Here is an 18,875-nt window from a genome sequence, read left to right on the forward strand (position 1 = left end):
GGATTGAACTCACAACCCTGGGTTTAGCAGGCCACTGCTCAAACCACTGAGCTATCCCTCCCCCACGTGATAGCTAGATCGAGGGGCGCGGGGTCTGGGGATGGCTGGATAGACAGATGGATGGACGGATGGGTAGCAAGTTCCTTTAGCTCTCAGCTATCTCTACCCTCTTGGAGCGCTCGCCAAATGGCTGCCAGCTCTCATCTCAGCCCTCACAGTGCAAAGCTAGCTCAGCCCCGGTGCCTAACCACAGCCGGAGGATGTCGTGGCTGCCAGAGCCCCACAACCTCCCGCCTGGTTCCCCGTGGCCAGACTCGCGAGCTGGCTTACCCCAAGGTGGGCTCCGGCCTGCCCTCCTCCTCCAGCACAGGCTCATCTCCAAGCGCGGGGGATAGTTCCTCCATCTCCTGCCCCTGTGCCGCGCCGCCCGGCTTCCCCTCCGCTGCGTCAAGCGTCTCAGCCGGGGACTCAGCCTCAGTGACTTCCCCTCGCGGGCAGGAAGTGCTCTGGGATGCCTTCGCCACCAGGCAGGGGGGAGCCGGGCTGCCACAGCCAGGGGCTGGCAGCCCCAAATCCACCTCCTGGCACTGAGCAGGTTCCATGGTGTGCTGCTGGGAGACCTGGGGGCTCTGGCTGCCTCCGCCCGCAGGGGGACTCGGGGGCCGGAGCTTGCAGGGGCTGGGGTGGTCCCAGTCTTCCTCGTGCAGCAGGGCCGATATCACAGAGGTGCCGGAAGCTGAAAACAGCAAGCCGCCCTCAGGTGGGTCCAGAGCACCACTGAGACCTGTGGGAAGAGTCCACTTACCAATGGTCCCAGCACAGCCCCTGCACCCCCACTACTGTGGCCCCAGCCAGCCTCCCGCCCGCCATACGGGGCCAGACCCCTCCTGCCGTGGCCCCAGCCAGCCTCCTACCCGTGATACAGGGCCAGACTCCTCCTGCCGTGGCCCCAGCCAGCCTCCCGCCCGCCATACGGGGCCAGACCCCTCCTGCCGTGGCCCCAGCCAGCCTCCCGCCCGCGATACGGGGCCAGACCCCTCCTGCCGTGGCCCCAGCCAGCCTCCCGCCCGCCATACGGGGCCAGACCCCTCCTGCCGTGGCCCCAGCCAGCCTCCTACCCGTGATACAGGGCCAGACTCCTCCTGCCGGGGCCCCAGCCAGCCTCCCGCCCGCCATACGGGGCCAGACCCCCCTCACAGGCGTACCCACAGCCAGCCTCTCGCCTGCAAAATGAGCCAGACCCCCAGCTGGCGTGGGCCCAGCCAGCTTCCTGCTTGCGATATGGGCCAGATCCCTAGTGGGTGTGGCCCCAGCCAGCCTCTCGCCTGCAATACGGGGCCAGACCCCCAGCTGCCGTGACCCCAGCCATCCTCCCGCCTGAGATATGGGGCCAGACCCCCAGCTGCCATGGCCCCAGCCAGCCTCCCGCCTGCAATACAGGGCCAAATCCCTAGCGGGTGTGGCACCATGCAGAAGGGTATGGGTCCAGCCGGAGAGCAGTGGCTAGGCCAGAGGGGTCAGATCAGGCTGCAGGGATCCAGCCCCCGTCTCTCCGCTAGCCCCACCCCAGCCATGGAGCTGTCAGGGCAGGGAGCAGCCAGGGGCTGGGCTCACGGAGCCACAGACCGCACAGCTACATCCCTGCAACTCCAGCCAGCTGAGCCCATGCCAGCCCTGCCCGGGGACACTCGGATTGGCTGCTTTCCCCGCAGTACTGACTCCTCCACAAGAGCAGCCAATAGAAATCTGGCAAAGCTCTTCCCCCCCGCCCCCCAGGAGCTGACACCATTCTCATATAAGGGCAGGGGGCAGCTAAAGAACCCTGCACCCCTTCCCCAAAGTGGGGGGGCAGAACAGATGAGGTGGGGGCAGGACAGAGGGGAAGTAGGGAGGCAGGCAGATGTGATGTCCCTTTCTTTTCCGTAGAATATGACAGACCCCTCACTTTAAGCACGGCATACAGGCCTGGCCCGACTGGCTCAGACCCATCGCCCACCCAGCCTAGTGTCGTCTGGGACAGGGGCTGCACCAGCTGCTGCAGAGAGGCCAGGAACCAGCAGCAGCAGGTGGGGTACAGTCTCCCCCCACATTCGGTCTCACAGCCAGCCCCCCACCCCCTGTAGGCCAGGTAAGAGCAATTGCGGAACAGCTGGGTTTCACCCGTGAGTCAGCCGGCTCGTCCCCGAATGGTCCCAGGACTCACCCGACTCCACACTGCACAGGAGAACCGGGGGGCGGCAGACGGCTCCATCTGCCAGCTGGTCGGGTGGGCGGGGCGGGGCCTGGAGAACAAGGAAAGACGCATTAGAAGATCTGCAGGAGCCCAAGAACTGCCGGGAACAGAGCAGGGGCCAGGGAGTTGGCTGGTAAGGCTGGGTGCGGCTTCTCTGATCCAGCCTGGCCTCCTGCACAACGCAGGTGGACAATCCAGCCCAGGGCACCCAGATTTTAGAAAGAGACGCCCAAGCTCCATTGGAAAACACTGTGGGGGGATCCAGCCCATCCCCACGCCTGCTTAACCCTCCTGCCCGGGAACGACGTGCACTGGGCCTCCCAGCCCACGCTCCTGGCCCCGACCATGGCTGGCACCAGCGATACTTCCACAGTAACCGACTCTGAAATCACCAACCCGGAGGGGAAGTTTCTGCCAGGCCCTGCTAATGAGTGGCTGGCTCAGGCCCTGATGCAGGAGGGTTTATAACATGACTGAAGGTAACCAAGCCTGATTTGCTGCTGAGCCTCTTTTGTTTGTGATCTCTTGTGGCAGGGAATTCCACAAGTTAACTAGGCACTGTGTGTGTTTTTCATTCGCTGCCTTTAACACTCATTGATTGTCTCCTGGCAGGGGCATTATGCAAAAGGGCAGGTCCTGCTGTTCTCCCCATCTCTCTCTCACTCTGTTTTACAGCCCTCTGCCATCTCCCTCCTTCTTCTCCTCTCTAAAGCAACAGCCCAGCCCTTGCCCATCTCTGTTTCTGCTCTGTACTCTTTGGCGACAGGCTGACCTGACCCACAAGGCTGGATGGGAGCTGAGCAGAAATCCCAGTATCTTGGTATTTCGACATCGGTTTTGCTCCTGAATTGGGATAGAAGGCGAAAATGCTGACGTTTTTTGCAGACTGAAAAGGTCAGAAAAATGTCAATTTGGAAATGCTGAAACATTTCGGGTCGGTTCAACATTCAACCACATCTGTCTATGGAGCCACGGTGCCTCATGGGAGTTATAGTTCTGGTACCTCTTGTTCAATTGTGCTGGATGGGCGGGGCTCCCTGGCTGGACTACATCACCCAGCATGCACCTGCACTCATATGATTCCCATGAGACAGCATGTGGTTCAGTCAGAGGTGAAACCATGATGACTCATGGGAGATGTAGTTCATCCAGGGAGAATCATAGAATCATAGAATATCAGGGTTGGAAGGGACCTCAGGAGGTCATCTAGTCCAACCCCCTGCTCAAAAGCAGGACCCATCCCCAATTAAATCATCCCAGCCAGGGCTTTGTCAAGCCTGACCTTCAAAACTTCTAAGGAAGGAGATTCCACCACCTCCCTAGGCAACGCATTCCAGTGTTTCACCACCGTCCTACTGAAAAAGTTTTTCCTAATATCCAACCTAAACTTCCCCCACTGCAACTTGAGACCATTACTCCTTGTCCTGTCCTCTTCCACCACTGAGAATAGTCTAGAACCATCCTCTCTGGAACCACCTCTCAGGTAGTTGAAAGCAGCTATCAAATCCCCCCTCATTCTTCTCTTCCGCAGACTAAACAATCCCAGTTCCCTCAGCCTCTCCTCATAAGTCATGTGCTCCAGACCCCTAATCATTTTTGTTGCCCTTCGTTGGACTCTTTCCAATTTATCCACATCCTTCTTGTAGTATGGGGCCCAAAACTGGACACAGTACTCCAGATGAGGCCTCACCAATGTCAAATAGAGGGGGACGATCACATCCCTTGATCTGCTCGCTATGCCCCTACTTATACATCCCAAAATGCCATTGGCCTTCTTGGCAACAAGGGCACAGTGCTGACTCATATCCAGCTTCTCGTCCACTGTCACCCCTAGGTCCTTTTCCGCAGAACTGCTGCCTAGCCATTCGGTCCCTAGTCTGTAGCTGTGCATTGGGTTCTTCCGTCCTAAGTGCAGGACCCTGCACTTATCCTTATTGAACCTCATCAGATTTCTTTTGGCCGAATCCTCCAATTTGTCTAGGTCCCTCTGTATCCTATCCCTGCCCTCCAGCGTATCTACCACTCCTCCCAGTTTAGTATCATCCGCAAATTTGCTGAGAGTGCAATCCACACCATCCTCCAGATCATTTATGAAGATATTGAGCCTGGCACATGGGGAAAATGGAACATACAACGGGGGCCTGGTCTGTGACTGGGGCGCCTAAGCACTACCATAATACCTCTAATAGCAATAGAAAAGTACAGCGCCTAGCACAGAGCTTCTTGTCAGCAAGTTAAGGAAGTATGGGCTGGATGAATGCACTATAAGGTGGGTAGAAAGCTGGCTAGATTGTCGGGCTCAACGGCTAGTGATCAATGGCTCCATGTCTAGTTGGCAGCCGGTATCAAGTGGAGTGCCCCAAGGGTCGGTCCTGGGGCCGGTTTTGTTCAATATCTTCATAAATGATCTGGAGGATGGTGTGGATTGCACTCTCAGCAAATTTGCGGATGATACTAAACTGGGAGGAGTGGTAGATACGCTGGAGGGGAGGGATAGGATACAGAAGGACCTAGACAAATTGGAGGATTGGGCCAAAAGAAATCTGATGAGGTTCAATAAGGATAAGTGCAGGGTCCTGCACTTAGGATGGAAGAATCCAATGCACAGCTACAGACTAGGGACCGAATGGCTAGGCAGCAGTTCTGCGGAAAAGGACCTAGGGGTGACAGTGGACGAGAAGCTGGATATGAGTCAGCAGTGTGCCCTTGTTGCCAAGAAGGCCAATGGCATTTTGGGATGTATAAGTAGGGGCATAGCGAGCAGATCGAGGGACGTGATCATTCCCCTCTATTCGACATTGGTGAGTCCTCATCTGGAGTACTGTGTCCAGTTTTGGGCCCCACACTACAAGAAGGATGTGGATAAATTGGAGAGAGTCCAGCGAAGGGCAACAAAAATGATTAGGGGTCTAGAACACATGACTTATGAGGAGAGGCTGAGGGAGCTGGGATTGTTTAGCCTGCAGAAGAGAAGAATGAGGGGGGATTTGATAGCTGCTTTCAACTACCTGAAAGGGGGTTCCAAAGAGGATGGCTCTAGACTGTTCTCAATGGTAGCAGATGACAGAACGAGGAGTAATGGTCTCAAGTTGCAGTGGGGGAGGTTTAGATTGGATATTAGGAAAAACTTTTTCACTAAGAGGGTGATGAAACACTGGAATGCGTTACCTAGGGAGGTGGTAGAATCTCCTTCCTTAGAGGTTTTTAAGGTCAGGCTTGACAAAGCCCTGGCTGGGATCATTTAACTGGGAATTGGTCCTGCTTCGAGCAGGGGGTTGGACTAGATGACCTTCAGGGGTCCCTTCCAACCCTGATATTCTATGATTCTATGACTGGGGCCCCGAAGGGTAATGGTAATACAAACATGACCAGTCCTGGTGGGAGTGGTGAGAACCAGCTCTGAGGAACTCCTCCCCCCACTAGCAATCCTGGGTCAGTAGCAGCTCGGGGGATATGTCTGGTTTCGACACCCTCGGGTTTTACCCAGCAGCATCCCTGTAGACTGACAGACGCTGGGCAGCATCATCTCAGCCTCATGCTGGGGCCTGAGCTCCAGAGGTGCTCAGTGCCCGCTGCTCCTCTTGGTTGAGAACCAGGCCCCTGAACCAAGCGACCCATCACTCCAGCCTCAGCACCCCAACCTGGTCATCCCCCTCCCCCGGTCACTGCAATGGCAGGAAAGCCAACACTGGAGTATCCCAAGCTCCTCCTGGTGCTGCTCCCGGGAAATAGTCCAGAAATGTGTCACCCTGCCCCTGACGCCCCCCTGCCCCGGCAGGATGGCTGACACCCCACCCCCACGGCAAAGCCTGACGCACGAGGCTGGCTGCCTTATCCCCAGCCCCACGCCGGAGACTGGCCAGACGCGAAGACACCGGCTGCAAACAATCCACAGGAAGGTGGATGCTGGGCAGTACCCTGTTGGAGCCAGGCTCCAGCCACGCCGGCCACCTTTAAACTTAGAGCCCTGGCCAGAGGGCTTGCGGAGGGGCAGGGCACCCCGGCCCTCGGGGAGGGCCGAGCACGCAGCCCGACAGGCACGGCGATCTGGGCCCTCCATGGAGCTGAGGTCAGAATTCAGCCCAGGCAAGCCGCGCGTCAGGGGCTGCCCTACGGTGCCGGTGCTGAGGGGCTGGCCCAAACCCCATTCCCTGGCCCGGTTTCCCCTCGCACTGGTTTGACACACTAAACAGGCCTTAGGGTGGGTGTAAATGGCCCCCTCGGGCTCCCATCTCTGTAGGGGCCTCCCCAGCTGGTGTGGAGCCCTGCCCCTAGGGCCATAGGGGGCGGATCAGGGTCATGGCTGGGGCACCCTGCGCTGTGGCTATTCCCTGCCCCCCAGGGCCCATAGGGGGTGGGTCGGGGGAATGGCCAGAGCACCCTGTGCTGTAGCTGTTCTCTGCCCCCCAGGGCCCATAAGGGGCGGATCAGGGGTGTGACTGGGGGGCACTGCACTGTGGCTGTTCTCTGCCCCCTAGGGCCTATAGGGGGTGGATGGGGGCATGGCCAGTGTGGCCTGCACTGTGGCTATTCTCTACTCCCCAGGGCTCATGGGGGTGGATTGGGGATATGGCCGAGGCACCTGCACTGTATCTGTTCTTGAGCCCCCAGGATCCCTAGGGGGGCAGATCGGGGGGGAAGGGGGGCACACTGCACTGAGGCTGTTCTCTACCCCGAGGGCTCATTGGATGCTATGAAAAACAGATCATGAGTTGGAGCAGCCTGGAGGGTTCTCTAACCGACCCCAGGGGCTGGGCAGGTCCCTGCATGGCCCCAGAACCTGGGGGTTACAGTGACCGAGAAGCTGGATATGAGTCAGCAGTGGGCCCTTGCTGCCGAGAAGGCCACCGGCTCATTGGGCTGCATTCGTGGGGGCATTGCCAGCAGATCGAGGGACGGGATCGTTCCCCTCTATTCGGCCCTGGCGAGGCCTCATCTGGAGTGCGGCGTCCAGCTTTGAGCCCCCTGCTACAGAAGGGACATGGACAAATTGGAGAGAGTCCAGCGGAGGGCAATGGAAATGATCAGGGGCTGGGGCACACGGCTGGCGAGGAGAGGTGGAGGGACCAGGGCTTGTCTAGTCTGCAGAAGAGAAGCGGGGAGGGGTGACAGCAGCCTTCACCCTACCCCCCGCCCCGCATGTGGCCGAGCAGAGCCCAGGCCCCCGGCAGGAGCTGGGGGGCAGCAGCACAGCAGCCCGTTTGATTGGTCCTGCAGAACCCAGCAGGAAGGTGCCTGCTCCAGAGCACCCCCTGCTGGCACCTTCTCTATTCACCATTTACCTGTACATGGCCCCAGAATGCCCCTGTAATGTGGCAAAGCCAGCCACTGACAGGAGGGGAGGTAAGGGTGTGTGGGCTGAAGTGGTCTGCCCTCCACGTTACTCATACCGAGCTCTCATCTAGCTTCTCCCAGCAGTTGATCTCCAAGGAGGTCAGCGGCATCAGCTTCACTTCACAAGTGGGGAATTGAGGCACAGCGAGGGGACATAAAAGTTATGCAGCAGCAGAGCTGGGGCTCCCAAGTCCCAGTGTAGTACTCTGTCCGCTAGGCCACGCTACTTTCCACCTTCTCAGCAGGGACATTACTCCAGACTGCCTCCCTTGCATGCTGGTGAGCCTGTGTGCACCCGAGGGAGTTTGGACCCACGGTGTAGTTTTACACCCAGTGTATATCCCCATTCCCCAGAGCCCGTCCTCTCTCTTCTACCAATGTCAATCAGGAGTCACTCCACAGAAAGCAAGGGAGTGACACCAGTGCAAGCGAGAGGGGATGCAACCCCCAAGGCATCCACACCCCACAGCAGCACTGCAGTGTCTGCATGGATGCTGCCGTTCACACCCCCCATGAGCACGAGTGTGAGGGCAATGCCATGGTCTGGTCTGTGAACACAATCGTGGAAGATGCACGAGCGAATCCATGTGCAAAGTGGCTGCTCCTATCCCAGGGGCCAGGCCCTGGAGCTGGTCCCAGAACATGCTTTGACTGCGCTGGCCCCTGTCCAGGGTGCCCTGGAGCACTGCATCTTGGGACATGTAGTTCCCACGGGCCACGCCTCCAAATTACTGAAGCTGTCTACACCCAAGATGCAGCATGCTGCCTACGCCAAGGGGAGGGCTTTTCCCACTGCTGGAGGTAATTCACCTCCCACCAGACCCCGGCAGCCTGGTTTGCGAGGCTTATGCAGAGCAGGGAAGAATAATTCCCTCTGGCAATGTTCCCCGGCCAGGGTTATGCAGCAGGTCGGATGGGATGGGCTGGTGGGGGTCAATACTGCAGCTCAATACGGACCCAGGCGGGCACAGCCCTTCGTGCCCCCCATCTCATAGCTCCGCAGTGCCGGGAGTGGCCGGGCAGGCCAAGGGGGCTTTCTCCAAACTGCGATCACTCAGTTTGGCCTGAGCGGGCGGGGTAAAGGGGGAGACATGGGCCATCCTTCCGCTAAGCCCCTCCCTCCAGCCTGGCCACCAAAGACGGTCCCCCCCAGGCTGGCCTCCAGAAGGAGGCTGACAAAAGGCGAATGGGCTGCTCGCTGCTTACCTCCAGGTCCTCGGCCATCGAGCAGGACCCGTCGATGTCCCGTTCCGTGATCACCAAGGGGGCCCAGGTGCTGCAGTGCACCGTGTAGGCGGGGACATCGCACGGCACCTCATCCTCAGCTCCTGGTTCATCCGCCTCGGCCAATGGGCACCAGAGCACTTCCTCCTGCTGGCTGCCCGACACCGGCTCGTCCTGGGGAGCCCTGTGGGTCTCATCGCTGGAACCAGCGTGATACCCTTCGGCAGTGCTCCACAAGGCAGGGCTGTCAGAGGGGCTGGGCCCTGTGGGGCACGGGCTCTCCTGGAAGAGTGGGTTGTTGTAGAAGAGGCACTGTTCTTCCTCCTCCTCCTCGGATGACAAGCTCTCCTCCTCCTGCCTCCCCGGGCCAGCCTCTTGCCCATCATCGCTGTCACTGGCCGCGGTGGCTCTTTCGTCCAGCGGCTCCCAGGAGATGGGCAAGCCCTGTGCAGTTGGGGCGCATCTCTGTGCATTCTCGGGGCCCCGGGACCAGCTGCTTAGCTCAGCGACAGGCTCTTCTTGCTTCTCCAGCTCCCCTTGCAGGTCCAGCACACACAGCTGAGCTTGGAGGATCCCAGCCCAGAACAGTGCTTGGGCAGCGTCATTCTTCTCCTCGTCCTGGGCATTCAGGTTCTCTGCTGGAGGGGGCGGAGATTCCACAGCGGGGATCTCCGAACCAAGTGCATTCCCCACGGCGCCCGGCGTCCCTCCACCCCCAAGGCCAGCAAATTCTTCCAGAGATGTCTCGCAGTCCCCAGCAACGACTTCCAAGGAGGAGCTGCCAGCACTGTGGCCCTCCGGGCCCTCAGGGCACTGGGCGTATAAGGCACTGCCCGGGTCTGTGTAATTATCAGAGAACACAATTGCATCTTGAATCCTAAAGAGGCTTTCTCCAGGCCTACAGTCTGGAGCTTCTGCGGCATAAGGAGCCAGGAGGTCCACGGGCTCCGTGTGGCTGGAAGGGCCGGCCGCATCCATGTCACCATCCACCAGGAACCACACACTGGGGTTCCCGATACGCCTGCCTTTGCTTTGAAAGGTTCAGTTAAGCCAAGGTGGGCTCTTCTCCCATCTTGTTTGCTAAGCAGTGAGCAGCCGGCTCTCTAGAGAGGCTCCCCATGGCACTCGGGTCTACCCTGGAGCAGAGGAGGGCAAGCAAACAAAACCACAAGTTAACGTTCAACGAAATGGGCTGGAAATGGGCATGTTAGACAACCCCAGGAAAGGACAACGCTAGCCACTGGGGGCGAGAGACGCTGCAACCTGGATCAGGAATTACAAGCAATACCGAAAGTAGGGAAATCCATCTGGAGGTCACAGGGTTTGTACAGTACAAACGGTGGTGACGATTTATTTATCACACCAGGCACCCAGACACGTGGGGGCACAGCAGACAAACGGGGGCAGAACAGAGGGGTTTCTTCTGTTTGGTTAGCAGTGTCTGCTGATGTCAAGGGCTGCGTGGGAAATTCGTTTTTAAAGGAAGCGGTTCAATTCCTAGCTGAGCCACTGGCCTGGGTGACCTTGGATAGGTCACAGCCCCACCTCACGCCTCAGTTTCCCCATTTGGACATTGATACTGAGCTCTTTGGAATCCAATGAGGAAACGAGATAGGAATTGGCGGCACTCAGAGTGTAGGCTAGTGAGCGGGGCACACACTTGGAAGACTTGAGTTCTAATCCCAGCTCTGCAACTGACTCTCTGGGTGACCATGGCCCTGCTCTGTGCCTCAGTTTCCCCATCTGTAAAAGGGGGATAATGACAACGGCCTGCGTTGAAGTGCTCAGACGAGGAGTGTTATCTGTCATGCTTCTGGCATGCACAGTGTGCTTGGTGCTGTACCACACAGGGAGAAAGGACCGCCCCTAAGAGTGTAGAAGCTACATACAAATGTGCAGTAACTTGGAGGGGAAATGCCTGGCATCTGGGCCAAGGATGGAGATCACCCTGGTGCAGGACTGCACAAAGCCTAGATGCTACTTAGCATGACTTGAGTCCCGCCAATCTTGATTTAAAAATTGTCAGTGATGGAGAATCCACCATGACCCTGGGTAAAGTGTTCCCATGGTTAATTACTCTCACCATTAAAAATTTACACCTTATTTCCAGTCTGTATTTGTCTAGCTTCAACTTCCAACCCTTGCATCATGTTACATCTTCCTCTGCTAGACTGAAGAGCCCAGTATTAAATATTTGTTCCCTGATAGACAGTGATCAAGTCCCCTTAACTTTCTTTGTTAAGCTAAATGGATGGAGCTCCTTGGATCTCTCCCTCTCAGGCAGGTTTTCTAATCCTTTAATCATTCTCATGGCTCTTCTCTGACCCCTCTCCAATTTATCAACATCCTTCCTGAATTGGGGACACCAGAACTGGACACAGGATCCCAGCAGCAGTCACATGAGGGTGAAATACAGAAGGAAAATAAGTGCTCTGCTCCTACCTAAGATTCCTCTACACATCCTGGGATCACATTTGCCCTTTTGGCCCCTGCATCGCACCTGCAGGCCTGAGTCCCTGAAGTCCACAAAGTTCTCCCATCCCTGAAGCTGGCCATACACGACAACCTGCGGACACACAGATACCTCTGACCTAGCATCCGTGGGCTTCATTTCTGCTCGCCCCATATCACTGAGAGCTAGCTAGAGACTAGACCACAGAGGGGCCCGCCCGCACACACTCAGATGCTGGGAGAGTGACCACAATTGCAAAGCCCGAGCCAGAAGAGTGTTACACTCAGCCACAGTATTTCCGGTGTCTGCTTGATGCATGTGAAGTCACAGCTTACGCGACTGACCAGAGACATATAGGACTGACGCAGTCACATGGAAAAGATCCCCATAACTGAATGATCAGGCTTGCTAATCTATATGTTGCTCATTAAAAATCACTACCCCAAAGAAATTCTGTTATTAGCACTTGTGTACTCATCATCTATATTAGGGTAGCACCCAGAGCCCCCTCGTGGCACATGGCCCCGGTGTGCCGGGTGCTGTACAAAGAGAGAGCGCTTGGAGCCCCTAGCCAAGGTTGCAGTGCTGCTCAAGCCAGGCTTGTGATTTTCAGGGTGTCTCTAGAGCCGGGGGGCGGGGGGAATGGTTTTTCCAGTCCCGTGAAAAATGTCCAGACTGTATATATTTCTCCCATTCTGGATGAACATGAGACCTTTCCCAGAAAACTAGCATGGTTAGGGGGCCCTCCACTGTGGGGTGGGAAAGCTGGGTTCAAACCCCTGCTCACGGGGAACGGACAGCTGAACCCACATCTCCCACCTGAGCATCCTAAGCACCAGGCTCCAGAATCTGTCCATCACTGAAGTTCCATAACAAATACTCACTGGGCCAAAGAGAGACTCTACAGCCCCGGGCTTCAGGCACCCACCCCGTGTCTCTGACCTGCCTGGTGAGTGCCACGAGCACTGGGCTGCTGGCTCTTCTGGGGCTCGCTCACTGCTGTGACCTGACCAGAAATTCCATCCTGGGTCTGAGAAGTGGCAGGACCAAAGTTTAATCAAACCCGTTACATTCCTGCGAAAAGGCTGGGTGCTGGCAAAGAGCCCGTTCTCCTGCAGGCTCACTGCTCCATAAAGCCCCAGCTCCTGGAGTCACGGGAGCACATCAGAATCGCAGCGTTTGTGAAACTAGCGCGGGTTGGGAGGCCTAGCTGCACAGCTAACGAGACAGAGCAGCACAGGGAGAGAGTCACCTCTGGATGCTGGCACCTCACTTGGGGCCGCTGCCCCCCACCCCGGCTCTGGAAGGGGAACGTCATGGATTCGGCAAGGCTGAGGGCGTATGGGGATAGCTAGAGGGGGTGGATGGGGATGAATAGATAGACAGGTAAATCGATCTCCCAGAAGTGGTCAGTATGGGCTCGATGGTTTGATAAGAGGCAGCGTGGTCCAATAACTAGAGTACTGATTGGGGAGTCAGGATTCCTGGGTTACTTTCCTGGCTCTATCACTGACTCCCTTTGTCACCTCAGTGCAGTCCTTGTCACTCTCTGTGCCTCAGGTTCCCCACCAGCACAATGCGGGCATTGAGTGTGAAGGGGTGAGGCTGGGTGGAAAGCCAGAGTTCACTGTCACTGGTGGGAGCGAACCAACCCCCTGAGCAGCCAGACCAAAAATGTCTGGCTTCCCCTCTCTGTATCTGTCTGTCTGCCTGCTTCTGGGGACTGTCGTCCAGGTGCCCCTGAGCCCGATTTCCAGGGCGCTGGCTCTTGCTAATATCCATGGGTGTCACGAGTGCCCAGCCTTGCTGTGTGTGTCCATGTCTGTCTGCGGAGGTGCCCATGGGTGTCTGTCTGCAGAGGTGTCTGTCTCTGTCTGTCTGCAGAGGGGGGTGTCTGTGTGTGCGTGTGTGTCTGTCTGAGGAGGTGTCTGTGTGTATCTGTCTGTCTGTCTGCGGAGGGGGGCGTCTGTCTGTGTGTGTGTGTGTGTCTGTCTGAGGAAGGGGCATGTGTGTAAGTGTCTTTGTGTCTGTCTGCAGAGGGGTCTGTGTGTCTGGATCTCGGTTTGCATGGCTGGGTCTGTGTGTCTGCACGGGTGCTGGCTTGGGCAGCATGGCCGTTGCGGCAGGGGTGATGGCAGGGGCTAGCCACCCGAGCACAGATCCAGGGGGGCAGGCGGGCTGGACCTTGAGTGGCTAACCCAAGCCACCCCCCGCTTTGTTAGCTGAGCTAGCGTGCGGCTGGTTCCCCAGGTGGGCAGCTCGCTGCCAGCTGGACTGTGACAGCCCCAGCCAGCCCTGGGCCTGGGTATGTCGGGGGGCAGGCTGTCTGTCTGTCTGTCCGTCTCTTTGCCCCGTGTGAGTCTTGTCCGGCCCCACGCCCGGCTGGGCAGGGCCAGCAGGGGAACAGACGCCCCATTCATAGACAGGGACACGGCTCCCCCAGCCTCCTCCCGTCCTTCCTGAGTCGTGTCACAGCCGTAAGCTCCGGGGAGGGGGGGCAAGCAGCGCCGGGGTGCGTGTGCCGCCCCCTGGATCCCACCCCCTTCTGGGGTCCCCACAACTCGCTCCAAGCTCCCCCCACGCTCCTGCCAGGACTTTCCCCTCCAAGCCAAGCGGCCCGGCGCCTTCCCCAGCCCACTCCCACTGGCTCCCGGCCCAGCAGCCCCCGCCAGAGGCACCTACCCGGGGCTCCTCTCTGCGCCGGGGAGCGGGCCAGCCCCTGCCCGAGGGGGGGAGCCTGGGGACACCCGGCCATCCTTGCTGGTCCGGACGGCTGGGACTCTCTCCTCCCGCCCCCCCGCATTCGCTCTGCTGCTGTCACTTGCCTGCACACTTCCTGCCCACAGGGTTTAGAAACGTGCCCCCCCCCCGCAGCCAGGCCCAGGCCCTCCTGGCCTCCCACTGCTGGCTAAGCTAGGGGCATGCAAACAGCTGCACAGATGGGGGGGCATAACCCCCCCCCCTTCCGCCACAGCCAAGCCCACAGCCCTGGGGCAGGGCCGGGGGGGGCACGGGGCTGGGGAGTTCTGCTTCACTTCCCTCCCCCACTCGCTGACACACTCCTCTCGGCAGTTTCCGGCGCGTTTGGTTGCAGAGGTGCCGAGGCGGGGGGGTCCCTCTCCCAGGGCTGGCGCTGGCCCCCGCCCCAGGGGCGTGTCCCAGGGTGGAAGCGGGGCCTGCTGTTTGGCCAAGACCCATGGCTCAGTCCCCCCCCCTCCAAAAAATTGCACCATGAAAAAGAAATCCAGGCAGGGTTTGCGGCGGGGCTAATTCCTCCCGCCCCCGCCCCGGCGTCCCTTCTCACAAGCACCGGGCGGGCGAGGGGATTTCGGGCTCCGCCGCGGCAGAATGGGGCGGGGCGGGGCGGGGCGGCCGGGGCCCCGCCGCGGTCAGGCGCTGTACAGACACCGGGGCGCGGGACCCTGCCCAGCTGAGCGCCACGCGCGGGGCGTTTGGCACCTGGGCCGCTCACAGAGGGGCCCCGGGGAGGGAGCGGGGCCACTGGCCATGCGAAGCCCGGCTGCGTTCAGCCAGGGGCCTGCGGGAAAACGGCTCCAGCCCCCGGAACCGCCAGTGCACCGCGGCTGCTGCCTGGGGCGAGCTGGTTACATGTTCTCCGGGCGCCCCCAGGCAGGGTCTCCCCGCAGCTCCGGCCCCAGCTCGCCCTGCGATCCCGCGCCCCACCTGGCTCGGAGGGGGACAACTCCTGGCAATGAAAGAGCAGCAGCAAAGCCCGCCCTGCGCCGGGCCCGAAGTCCGCCCAGGCCGCCGCCGAGCCTTGCGAGGGCGCTATTTTTACCGCGAGATCGGCTCCCAGGCGGGGGGAGCCGGCCGGTCCCCTGCACGCCCGGGCTGGCCACGTGCGCCCGGCTGGGCTCCCCAAGCGTGGCCCGTGGTGCCACCCCGGGTGGGGACCGATCGCGGGACTCAGCCGCTCGCTCACGAGCTGCCCTGGCACCGAGCAGCAGCCGAGTCCTGGCCGGCACTGTGGGCTAGGCAAGCACCGAGTGCGATGCCTCCCTTCTGCAGGGCAGGGTGTCCTGCCGGGCTCGGCCCTGCTCTCGCAGCAGTGCCGCTCCCTGTCCGTGCCTGGCTCACCTGGGGAAGGTGCCCGCTGACAGCCCTGGCCCCAGGCCTCAAACCTCCATTGCTGGTGATGCGTGAAGCCCAGAGCGGTACCAGCTGCCAGCATCAATTCTCAGGGCCGAATCTAGCCTGAGCCCCTCACACCACCCCTCCCACGGCCTGGACTTCGTCCCTGTTCGAACTCGAGCAGATCCGCAAGAAAACATCCCAGCCTGGTTTGAAATGGTCAGTGAGGGAGACTCTGCTCTGACCCTTGGGAAATTGCTCCCATGGTAATTCCCCTCCCTGTTAAACATTTACGCCTCGTTCCCAGTCGGAATTTGTCTAGCTTTGACTTCCAGCCTTTGGATGGTGGCCTGCTAGACTGAACAGCCCTTTATTAGACAGTACCCGGTGGAGTAACCGAGAACACCAACCAGGGAAATAACCCACTTCCTTCCCTGATGAAGGGAGGGACGCACCCCACCCGTGCACTTATTCTCCACACCGGTACTGACTTGGACTCTTAATACATTCCATGGGTGGCGTACCCGAGCCCATTTATCCACTGATGCTTTAAATACTCCCACACCTCAATTTGGATCTGTGCTGGTTATGTGATATGTATGTACCTCGTGAACCTTGCAACCGATATTTGCAATTCCCCGTAACCCAAGCCCGACACCAGATGTACAGTACCTTCCCTCTTAACTTGTGTAAATTTGATTTTAAACATCAACTTTCTGTTCCCCACCTGTAGACACTGCTTCTCCGTCTCTGTGCTAGGCTAAAGAGATTGAGCTCTTCGGGTCTGTCTACACAGCACCTAGACACCCATGGCTGGCCTGTACCAGCCGGCTCAGGCTCATGGGGCTCGGGCTGTAGGTCTGGTTCATTGCTGTGTAGACATCCAGGCTCTAGGACCTGCAAGATGGGAGGGTCCCAGAGCTTGGGCACAAGCCCGACCCCGAAGTGTACACAGCGATGAAACAGCCCTTAGAGCCCGAGTCTGCTGGTTTCCCTTTGCTGTGCAGACAGGCCCTCAGAGCCTATCACTACAAGGCAGATTTTCCAACCTTTTAATCCTTCCCATGGCTCTTCTCTGACCCCTCCCAGGCACCAGGACTGCAGCCGTGCCAAATCCAGAGGGCAAATCACCTCTCTGCTCCTACTCGAGATGCCCCTTTATACCCCGTATCAGCCCTTTGGCCACAGCATCGCACTGGGATCCCATGACACATTTGTGACCGATGCCAACCCGGGGTCTGTTGGTGTCCATCCACAAGGGTGTTGCCCAGCCACCCGCCACCTGGGCTCAAACCCCAAACCCTCCCATGGGGGGGGCAGCATGAGCAGCCCCCACCTGCCCCCACAGGAAGGAGAGGAGCAGCGGCACTGTGCCACCCTCCTGAGCACCCAGGGGCACCCCCAGCCCTAGTGCTTCGGAGGGATGAGTGTGGGGGTGAGGGTCTCCACTGTGGACGTGCTGATTTCCAGGCTGAAATCTCCTGGGGGACTGATCCCTGGCAGGGCTGACAGCTCCTGTGGGCAGAGGCCCCCCACGGGAAGGGTGAGGGCACAGTGTCTCCCGACAGAGGGACTGATGACAGTTCCCTGCCGCTGTGCCGTGCCCTGGGGATGCAGCCGGGTCTCACCACACAAGCACTTGTGCTTTGCCCCCATCCCTCCTGCTTGGCTTCTTTGCCCCCCTCCAGCGTGCTGTGACACCCCCTCACGCTCTCGTTGGGGTACGGGCCTGCACCCATCGGGGTTCCTGGGCCCTGCCCTGCCCACAAGCAGCTCTCAAACTGCTCCCGCTCCCAGGCCTCCCCAGGGATGGTGATGGAGACGCCGCTGGGTCCAGGGAGAGAAACTCAGAGGGAAGCCAGAGGAAGCCTCGGGGGCAGCCTGGCCCACACTAGCCCCCAACATTTTCCCTCCAGGCCCAGCTGCTTGGTCGTGTGTCCACAACTTCCCTCCCCTCGGTGCTAAAACAGACAGGCTGCCCTGCCCGGGGCGTCCACTCCCATCCCCGGCACCGTTCAGTGATGTCGGGGGAGTGGGGTGGCTGTGATCCCCTGGCCTGTGGCCATGACCCCGCTTGGGGTCACCAGCCCAAGGCTGAGAGGCCAGATTCTAGGCCATAGCCCGCCTGGGATGCTTTACAGAGCAAGCGCCATTCCCACCCCCACAGGGCTTTTTCAGCCCACCTGGCTTGCTTCCCCCCATCGGTACCAGGCTGTCACCGCCTCTCCCTGCCATGGAGCAGGCCAGGCCGCCCCACTTGCACTTCCATGGCCAGCCAGCCTGGGCCACCAGCCCACTGACAGCACACAGTGCTGGGCCCCTGGAGGCTGCGTGACCAACCCCACCTGGGCCAGCAGCGGGGGAACGAACCTGGGACCACCTTCACTAAAAGCCTGAGTCTCTCCCACTGGAGCCAAAGGACTGGCTCCACTAGCTAGCGCTTACAGTAGATCCTTATCCTTTTGCCAGCCACTGGAAGGAGACAAAGAGCCCCTGCCGCCGGGCATGGGAGCAGTACAAAGAGCTGAATGGGGAGAAGACACAGAACAACACACACACCTTAGGGGGCTGGGACTAGAACCTCAGCCCAAGAGCGCTACAGAGAGGGGCTCCCCTGCCTGTGGCTAGCAACAGGCTGGGCCATGAGCAGGCACCACCCTGCCTGGCTCACCCCTGCTGAGCCGGCCCTGGCCCGTGGCTGGGGTGGAGAGATTCTCTTGGCTGGGCCGCTCGCACTAGCCCTCCCAAGGCCACAGCACGCAGGGCGTAGACGGGGCCTACCCCCCCCCCGGGGCCTCTGCGCCAGAGCCCGGCCATGGGTCCCGCCAACCCCAGCCCCAGCCCGCTGCCAGCGGCAGGCATGGGGGAGAGGAAGCGAACGTGCTGGTTCAATCCCACCCGGGCCCCCGAGAGAACAGCTTGGGAAGTGTCACAGCAACTCACCCAGCACAGCCCTGCAGCCGCCCGGCCTTCACCTGCTTCCGGTGCCATGGGGCAGCCAGCGGCTTCCTGTTTGCTGCACAGCGCGAGCCGGCTCCTCCCGCAGTGGCAGGAAACGCGCAGGCAGGTGCAGCGTTCCCCAGGGGCTGCAATCTCTGGGCACACAGCAAGGCCCCGGGGAACAGCCCTCCTGGTCCCAACGCTGCCACGATGCCACGGCTACCGCCACGCGCCAGCAGGGACAGGAGGCTGGCTGAGCTGCGGGTAGACGGCCGCAGAGTGGAGAAGAGGGGAAATTGCCTAAGGAGGCAGGTCTCTGATTTGCTGCCCCCTGAACACGCACAGACATGGACACGCACACGCTGAGCCGGGCACACACAGACACACACACGCTCAGACATGGACACGCACACGCTGAGCCGGGCACACACAGACACACACACGCTCAGACATGGACACGCACACGCCGAGCCGGGCACACACAGACACACACGCTCAGACATGGACACGCACACGCCGAGCCGGGCACACACAGACACACACGCTCAGACATGGACACGCACACGCCGAGCCGGGCACACACAGACACACACGTACAGA

The 18,875-nt window shown here is 59.7% G+C and overlaps 1 protein-coding gene across 3 annotated transcripts in view; it reads right to left on the reverse strand.

The window, feature by feature from the left end:
* The window catches only part of LOC144257731 (PH and SEC7 domain-containing protein 4-like), a 34,907-nt gene extending 16,560 nt beyond the window's left edge, over nt 1–18,347 (reverse strand). For 2 of the 3 annotated variants that reach the window (XM_077805835.1, XM_077805833.1), the window contains exons 1-4: nt 18,279–18,347; nt 8,774–9,927; nt 2,204–2,282; nt 331–784 (exon numbers count right to left, since the gene is read on the reverse strand). In XM_077805835.1, the coding sequence (XP_077661961.1) occupies nt 331–784; nt 2,204–2,282; nt 8,774–9,769 (1,529 nt within the window). In that variant the 5' untranslated portion in view covers nt 9,770–9,927; nt 18,279–18,347. Of the gene's footprint in view, nt 1–330; nt 785–2,203; nt 2,283–8,773; nt 9,928–13,925; nt 14,036–18,278 lie in introns of those variants that run through there. The other variant, XM_077805834.1, reaches the window with a different exon arrangement.
* Between the last annotated feature and the right edge of the window lie 528 nt (nt 18,348–18,875).

Source organism: Eretmochelys imbricata, chromosome 26, assembly GCF_965152235.1.
Source record: "Eretmochelys imbricata isolate rEreImb1 chromosome 26, rEreImb1.hap1, whole genome shotgun sequence".
Taxonomy (NCBI): Eukaryota; Metazoa; Chordata; order Testudines; family Cheloniidae; genus Eretmochelys; species Eretmochelys imbricata.